A 9,000-nucleotide genomic window follows, 5' to 3' on the forward strand; every position below is an offset into this window, starting at 1 on the left:
AGCCGTTAAAATTCTGTAAATGATAGCGTTTCAAATGTAAAACAATTGAGAAAAAGAATGAAAACGTCAACAAAATGTTTAAAAATAATCTCTAATACACTTCTTAAGGTTTCGTGCCCCTTTTATGCGTAAATTCCAGCCAATCATGCTTTACTTCACCTTCTCTCATAATGTGTCCAAAATATGAATCATTTTGTATGATAAACAAAGTGTAACAGCACCCCCATGTGGTGAGTTTAAGTACGACAAGCAGTCGTTCTCGAAAGTATGGAAGCCCGTTTCCGCCACTGAAAGGAAAAAATATCCCAATGGCAAGTCATAATTATGAGATAAAAAGTCGAAATTATGAGATAAAAAGCCGAAATTGAGATAAACAGTCATAATGAGATAAAAAGTTGAAATTACGTGATAAAAAGTCACACTTATGAGATAGGAAAGTCATAATTACGAGATAAGAGAGTCATGAGTCAAATAGTTGAAATTATGAGATTAAAAAGTCAATTATGAGATAGTCAAAATTATGAGATAAGAAATTCAAAATTATGAGATAAATAGTTGAAATTATGAGATAAAGTCCTAATTATGAGATTAAAAAACCCTAATTATGAGATATAAAGTCACAATTATGAGATTAAAAAGTCAAAATTATGAGATAAAGTCCTAATTATGAGACAAAACGTCAAAATGACGAGATAAAATGTCATAATTAGGAGCTGCAAAATGTGCATGTGCCGCCATCTTCACTCTTCACTGGAGCCTTCGTCACACGGCACGCGGCACTCGGCACTCGGCACATGCGAAGTTTGTATCTCATAATTATGACTTTTTATCTCGTAATTTCGACTTTGTCTCATAATGACGACTTTCTTTATCTCATAATTTTGACTTTTAAATGTCATCATGACTTTCATATCTCATAATTTGGATTTTTTATGTCGGAATTTGGATTTTTATCTCATAATTCTAACACTTATCTATTGGGATGTCCTTTTTCTTTCAGTGGCCGAAAGTGGCTTCCATACTGAAGAGACACAAAGCAGTCAACGGAAGACAAACATAATAAAGACACATCTATAATCTTAAAAAAAATCAGATCTAATTCAACTCTGCAGAATTTGTGCATGAAGGCAAATCTTCATGGTCGTCCATTTCTAAAGCATTTGAATCCACCCTTAAGAGTCTCTGTTTTAGTAATCATAATGTAGAAATTGGTTCTGCTGGTTCACACCAAATACTCTCCTCAGTGTGACCGTCATCAGCATGACATGTGACACATTCATTCCACAGTCATTCCTCGTCCTCATTGCAGTATAACGAACAATAACAAAAGTCAACAGACCCGTATCTGTCAGCTAAATCTCGGGCCTGCCTGGACTGGACGCTCCTCATGCTCCTGAGGTCGGCCTTGGTGCCCACAAGGACGATGTCTGGACTGTCGCAGTACGCGTTGGCCTGCAGCTGACCTGCAAGGACACGGAAGACGTCAGTGTGGCGCCATTTCTCCCATTAGAAGATCATTTTGTAAACATTAAAGGCCCTGTATTACAGTATATTTACTGTATTATAGTTTGAAAGTTTTTTTAGTGACGTGCTGTTTTGTGCGTCTTTAGCTTTAATGTTAATGAGCTGTATCTTTCTCCCATAGAGTGTGTGTGTCTCCAAGACACACTATTGTGCACTTTATCCACTTACATATACGATAGATAAAGTATATGACATACCATACAGTGGTGTGAAACCGTGTTTGCCCGCTTCCTGATTTTTTTTTGCATGTTTGTCACACTTTCATATCATCAAACAAATGTAAGTATTAGTCAATGACAACACAACTCAACACAAAATTTTGTTTTTAAATGAAACTTTTTATTATTAAGGGAGAAAAAAAATCCAAACCCACATGTCCCTGTGTGAAAAAGTGATTGCCCCCTAAACCTAATAACTGGTTGGCCCCCCTTAGCAGCAACAACTGCAATCAAGCGTTTGCCATAACTTGCAATGAGTCTCTTCCAGCGCTGTGGAGGAATTTTGGCCCACTCATCTTTGCAGAATTGTTGTCATTCAGCCACATTGGAGGGTTTTCCAGCATGAAGCGCCTTTTTAAGGTCATGCCACAGCATCTCAATAGGATTCAGGTCAGGACTTGGACTAGGCCACTCCAAAGTCTTCATCCATTCAGAGGTGGACTTGCTGGTGTGTTTTGGATCATTGTCCTGCTGCACAACCCAAGTTGCTTTCAGCTTGAGGTCACCAACAGATGGCCGGACATTCCCCTTCAGCACAATTCATGCTTCCTTTATCACAGCAAGTCTGCCAGGTCCTGAAGACCATCACACTACCACCACCATATTTTACTGTTGCTATGATGTTCTTTTTCTGAAATGCGGCATTACTTTTACGCCAGATGTAATGGGACACGCACCTTCTAAAAAGTTCCGCTTTGTTTCCCAAAGGTCTTGAGGATCATCAAGATGCTTTCTGGCAAAATTGAGACGAGCCTTAATGTTGTTTTTGTTCAGCAGTGGTTTTGGTCTTGGAACTCTGCCATGCAGGCCGTTTTTGCCCAGTGTCTTTCTTATGGTGGAGTCATGAACACTGACCTTAACTGAGGCAAGTGAGGCCTGCAGTTCTTTGGATGTTGTTGTGGGGACTTTTGTGACCTCTTGGATGAGTCGTCGCTGCTAATTAATATTGCTAATTGCTAATTCATCTCAGTTCCGTTATGTTTTTCCCACACAGGGCCATGTAGGTTTGGAATTTTTTCTCCCTTAACTCACATTTGGTGCTCAAAAAGAGGCTCTAAGGACACATACTACAGCTACAACATCATTAGAAAGTCCCTTTTTGCACAATGTTGACGTCACATACTCATCCAGTTCCTGACATTGAGGAAGCTCTGCTGATTGGTCAGGTCAAACATGAGCAGGAAGCCCATGGCGTCCCGGAAGAAGGCCGTGGTGAGGCTGCGGAACCTGACAACACGCGGGAAGGGTTTGGTTTGTTAGCTGCAAGCTTTGTTGTGGGACTAAAACAGGAACAGCTACACTTAACAACACTTTGCTAATGCTCCACTGTTATTTTTGATTGAGCAGCGAACTCCAGTGGGTACACCTGCACATTCTAATGAGATCCAAACCAAAAATTCAATCTTGAAAAGTAAAATGATGCTCAACTGACAAGTGAAACCTCCGATGTCAAACGCCACCAAAATTTGGAGTTCAACCACAACGCTCCGAAAAGACATGAATCAGAACTAGTTCAAACGCTCATCACAAGGAATTAGTATTTTGCTTTTTCGCTGCGTTTTTTTTTCTTTACTTTTTGTAATGTCACCACAGAAGGGTGCCAGTGAGGGCAACAAGCAAAAATGTAATACTAACCATAGACCAGGAAATGGATGACCCTGCAACGTAAGTGTCTGGATGCTCAGTAGAAAATGAATAGTAATTAAATATCACAAAATGGATTCATTCCGGCAATACCGTGGTCCCCAACCTTTCTGGACCCACCTCCTGTTCCCAAAATCTCCGGCGGACTTCTCCAGAATCAATTATGAGGTGAAAGACAAACGAAAAATACAGTATAGTAGTCTATATGTGCCGCGTAGGAGAAAGTTAGCACACGCACACCACTGTGGTGCGTTCAAGGACCAGCGAACAAAGTAGGACAGGCTGCTGCTCGCAACAAACATAATAAATAAATACATTACTGTGTGGTTTTTTTTTTACTAAAATAATGGCCCATATTTCCAACACTGATATGCTTTTCCATAAAATTCCATGTAGTTATTTACAAAGTATTTTTTTTCCACAATTGTACAGTCGTCTCTCGTTTATCGGGATTAACTGGTTGCGAGATTCGCCCGCGATAAGTGAATTTCCAAAGTGGGATTCAAATTTAATGAATGCAATATTTTTGTAGTTAAGGCATAGAAAACCTGTTTTCGATCTTCTAAATACGGTTTTTAACATTATTAGAGCCCTCTAGACGTGAAATAACACCCCTATAGTCACCTTTACACTCATATTACCAATATAGTGGATATAATCACAGAAAATAAAACATGTCAGACATAAATAAGATAACAGGCTCACACGTTAGCAGGTCCTTGTTGTTTTTTTCTGGACTTCCTGGTGGCTGTTGTCTCATCAATGTATTGTAATGGTGGCTTTAAATGGCTTTACACTCGTATTACCCAATATAGTAGACATAATAAGAGTAAATAAGCCATTTAAGACGTAAATAAAACTACTACTCATGTGTGTCACAGTAAATGTGTTCCCTGGGGGACCTTAGTGGCGGGCGGACTGATGTGTGGAAGACAGGAAGTGACGTCGGAGGTTCAGAGTTGAGTTTTAGCTTGTCGTGGGTTACGGCCCTAACAGTAGTCCGTGTTATTATTATGATTATTATGTTCTTATTATTGTGCCTGTTGTGAGATCATTTAAACCTGCAATAAATGCCTGTTCTGGCGATCACGTCTGGTGCTTGTCTCACCCAACAATTACTGACACCCAGTGGCCAATGTAGAATACTACAATCACCATTAGAACGGTTCTTCTGCATTGTATTTGTATTTTAGCGCATTTAGTTTGATAATTTTTAAGCTTGAAAATGCTCAATTTAGGCCAAGAATAAGTACAATTTGCTTAACTATCCATTTAATTTATTTATTTTTACTAAAAATAGGCCGTGTTCAACCACGAAACAGCAATCATCTGAGGGCGCGATGTTCAAACGGTTCGAATGTACCGAGGGATGACTTTATTTTTATTTTTTTATCATTGCACCTGAAAGTTTCCCGTGGCCCGGTGGTTGGGGACCTGCTGTGTCAGACGTCCCCGATGGGTGAGTAGTTTTACATTATATTAGAGGTGTTTCTAATATTTTGATTGCCTTATGTAGCTGCAGGACAGGGTTAGCGCCCTGTTCATCTTATTACGCCTCAAAAGTGAGAATTATTATCTTTGTCGAGGCAGAATTATTGAGCAGGTGTCCCTAATCATCGTCATTTAGCTCTTCACATGGTTTGATGTTAAATCCTCTTAATTCCGGCCCGACTTTGATGCAGGAATGCGCTCTGTATATTTCCTCCGTGGCTTACAAAGATAAAAGTACCTCTCTTGTCCGGCCGTGTCCCAAAGCTGAAGGTGGACTCTGAAATTCTTCTCAGTGGCCCCGTCAGCGTTGGCGCCGGTGTACATCTGAGGTCAAAAAGTCAGCCGTCAAACACTTCCTGTCAGGCACGACTTGAGATGCAGCAACCACTCACCAGCCGTTTTTCCCGGAAGTCGATGCCCACTGTGGTGGTGAACTTGCGGTTGAACTTGTTGTCGGTGTACCTGTACAGGAAGGTGGTCTTGCCCACGCCAGAGTCCCCGAGGGCCAGCAGCTTGATCAGGTAGTCGTAGTCCGAGTCGGCCATGGTGGGCGCTCAACCTGCCAGGAGAGGGGGCGAAAAAGGGGTTGTGTTGAGAAGACTTAACTCTACGCCGTGATCAGAGAGGGACGAGCACATGACTCGGCCTGAGCTCCACATGAGCAGTCGAAGCTGAAAAACACGTTTGGCACACACAACCCCTTTTATTGGCTTACAAGGCTACAAGCAGACCAGTCACTGCTGCGTGACGCCACCCGCGTCGCACAGCACGGTCTTTAGTGGCAGTTCAAGCGGGGCCTGCAAACACGGCGTGGAAAATCAAATTTGGCTGAGAGGCCCGGGAGGCAAAAAGACAAAGCAAGGTGTTGTTGTTTCATATCCTCAACTTTGCTTCCATGTGTGGATGGAGCGCAAGGAAAGGATGTTTGGCCTTTAAAGGGCAAGGAAGCATACACAGTGACTAACATTTTGGTCAAAATGGACTCATGGCCGGTGACTTGTTGGACATTCTTGACAAAACGGACCCGCTGTGAGATGGAAAGTTGTAATTCAATATCCTAAAATTCAAATACATTTTGTGGTCTATCGTGACGGTACCAATAATCCAAAACTAAATGAAATAAATGAAAGTTACTAAAGCATACAGTTTCCACAGCAACATTTGAATGTATGTGAAAAATACAAATATTATACAGTATTATATTATTTTTATTAGATTTTTCATTATATTATAGACACAAAAAATGAAGTATTAGATTAGAAAAAAATATTCTGTATTTTTATTATTCTTACTTTATACTTTTATTTCTAATATCTATTCAGTATATTTTTTAATTTATTGGTTTATTTATTATTATTATTTATGGAAGCCTGTTTTCGCCACTGAAAGAAAAAAATATCCAGATGGTAAGTCATAATCATGAGATAAAAAGTTGAAATTATGAAACACAAGCTACACATGTGCCGAGTGCCGTGTGACAAAGGCGGCATGTGCGCAGTTTGTATCTCATAATTTAGACTTGTTATCTCATAATTATGGCTTTTTATCTGGTAATTGTGACTTTTTAATCTCATAAGTATGATAAGTATGTCTTTTTTCCCCTCCTTTCAGTGGCGGAAACTGACTTCCATAATACTAATGATTATTAGAAATATAATTTCTTTTTCAGTTTTACTATTATTAGGTTATGTTTTGTATTGTTTGTAATAGTATTTAGTCAGTATTTCTATTATTACTTTATGTATAATGTTTTTAACATTATTTGTAATATCATTGGCTTATTTATTACTGTAATTACAAATATCATCCAACATTTTATTATTATTACTTTATTTACAATATGTTTTGTATTATTGTTTGTAACATTTTTAATATACTGTGTATTGTCATTATTTAACATTAGAAAAGGGCTGTAATCAGCTTTTTTTATGAAACGTTTTCGTTGTGAAATAATGACAATGACACAGATGACAAAAATAAGGTGTGATTCGTGATAAAAATCTCACAATTCCAAATAAATATACATTTATTAGCAAACCTGGCAACTTAAGATTTCCAAAATCACTGATTAACCACCAGAATTTGTGCGGTTACAATGAAATCACTGCTCTGTATTATATATGAATTATTGGGAAGGTAGTAAGACAGCGCCATCTGCTGGCCCCTGCAGCAAACATGCTGGTTGCAAGTCCGTGACATTTTGATACCATTCATGTCATCCTTTAAAATCCATCAAGTGATAATAATGATGAACAACCAATCATCAGCCTAACGCACAAGAAAAACAAATGTCCTACCATCGAGTCCGAAACCACCACCTCACTTGTCCCGCTCATGCCACGGAATATTCCTCAACCTTCCTTCTTCTGACATGTGACGCTGGGAGGAGCTTCCAGCCAGCCAGGCATAAACTTGTGTTTTCTTCTGGAAGGAAATTGGGTGGGGAAAAAAAACAGTATTTGACAAATGGACCACTCTCTGATCGGATTTGATTGGAAGTGGTCCAGCCTCGTCTGGAAGCTCAGCCAAGTAAATCCAGCTTGTGAAAACGGTTGGTCACGTCATCACGTCAGGTGAAGAAACACACTGCAAAGCAACACAATCATTAGCCCCCAAGTGGTACAGTTTGTCTCAAAAGTCACACAAAACTGCTCGGTGACCCTTTGAAGGATTAAACACACAAGTTTGCTTTGCCTTTGTGCGATGCCCCCGCAGAAAGGCTTCCATGTGATAACCACAGAAATGTAAACAGAACTTGCAGTGACAAAGGAAAAATATAAAGCACGCTTCATTTACATGAACAGGCAGATGCTACTGGAAGTATGTCTGTTAGTCTTCCCTCGTTTATCACGGGGATAGGTTCCCAAAATAGACCATGATAAATGAAATCCGCAAAGTAACCAACTAAATTATTTCTTTTTTTTTACAATGATTCTATATGTTTTAAAGCTGTAAAAGCCCTCACCATACACTTTATACACTTTTCTCAGACAGGCAATAACATTTTCTCACATTTCTCTCTTGTTTAAACACTCTCCAAGGTCAAATTTTGTTTGAATTTTAATGATCAACCTACGAGTTGGTTGGTAGGCCACTTTTGCAGAGCTGCTGGAATAATATATAATATATAAAGTATTGTAATGCCCCTAATTGTGCAGAAGGGGAGACTCACGTCGCCGATGCACTTCAGTTGCTTTATTAATGAGAACACGGCAACAGTGCACATTCACACGAGGGCTGCTGTCGGTCACAACCCACATCAACATTCACATACTTTCAACTCCTAACACCGAGCTACCACCTGGTCAAGCTCTCGCTCGTGATGTCGCACAGTCACTTCCCAAGCTCCGTCCCTTAAAGGCCCACACACACACAAGTCACAGATATTACAGTATCTATTTATCGATCGATCTATCTAGGTCGGAAACACAAAATTATTAAGTGACTCACCCTAACCGGCTCTCGTCCAGGCGCCGTTCAGCTGTAGCGTTTTTGTATCCTCGTTAAAACATATTGCTCCTGTCGTCGTATTTTCTTCACGGGGTTAGCTTCTCCTCTTTCTGTTTCTAGTTTGGTAGCCATGAACAAGATTTGGTAGCGCAAAGATTGATTGACAATGGTTTACAGCCAATCAGGACGCAGAAGACAATGGGCGGTGCAGACAGAAGCGAGGATACAACGTCGCCGCCATATTGGATGTGTCAGGCTGTGCTGTAAATGATTACAAGTCAATGTACTTACTTTCATAAAGCATCTTTCTTCAAAGAAATGTAAGTTAATTCCTCTCGTTTATACACTCACACACGCACTAATATACTTGGGAAACAGTTAGGCACCAAAATTCAAGATCAAATACATTGTTTTTGGTGCCTAACTGAGAGGAATTAACTTAAATTTCTTTGTAGAACAGCGAAAGAAAACATATTTACTTGTATTCATTTACAGGCGGCCACACTGACGTATTGCAGCAGTGGACAAACTCACTCAATGCAGCATCTGTGCCGATGACAGACACCCACCTCGAGAACTACAACACTCACCTTCCCACGATGCAATTCTTCTTGAAAGGCCAGGTTCAGCCTTTAACAGTGTTCATATACTGTTAAAAAAAAAAAAAAAAAAT

General features: G+C 39.8%; 1 protein-coding gene across 1 annotated transcript in view; it reads right to left on the reverse strand.

The window, feature by feature from the left end:
* LOC129179290 (ras-related protein Rab-27B-like) overlaps positions 1-8,334 on the reverse strand; it is a 13,824-nt gene extending 5,490 nt beyond the window's left edge. Inside the window, exons 1-6 of the mRNA XM_054772338.1 lie at positions 8,050-8,334; positions 7,175-7,463; positions 5,270-5,436; positions 5,116-5,201; positions 2,866-2,969; positions 1,340-1,463 (exon numbers count right to left, since the gene is read on the reverse strand). Of these exons, the coding sequence (XP_054628313.1) occupies positions 1,340-1,463; positions 2,866-2,969; positions 5,116-5,201; positions 5,270-5,422 (467 nt within the window). The 5' untranslated portion in view covers positions 5,423-5,436; positions 7,175-7,463; positions 8,050-8,334. The remainder of the gene's footprint in view (positions 1-1,339; positions 1,464-2,865; positions 2,970-5,115; positions 5,202-5,269; positions 5,437-7,174; positions 7,464-8,049) is intronic.
* Between the last annotated feature and the right edge of the window lie 666 nt (positions 8,335-9,000).

This window comes from Dunckerocampus dactyliophorus, chromosome 4 (assembly GCF_027744805.1).
Source record: "Dunckerocampus dactyliophorus isolate RoL2022-P2 chromosome 4, RoL_Ddac_1.1, whole genome shotgun sequence".
NCBI lineage: Eukaryota > Metazoa > Chordata > Actinopteri > Syngnathiformes > Syngnathidae > Dunckerocampus > Dunckerocampus dactyliophorus.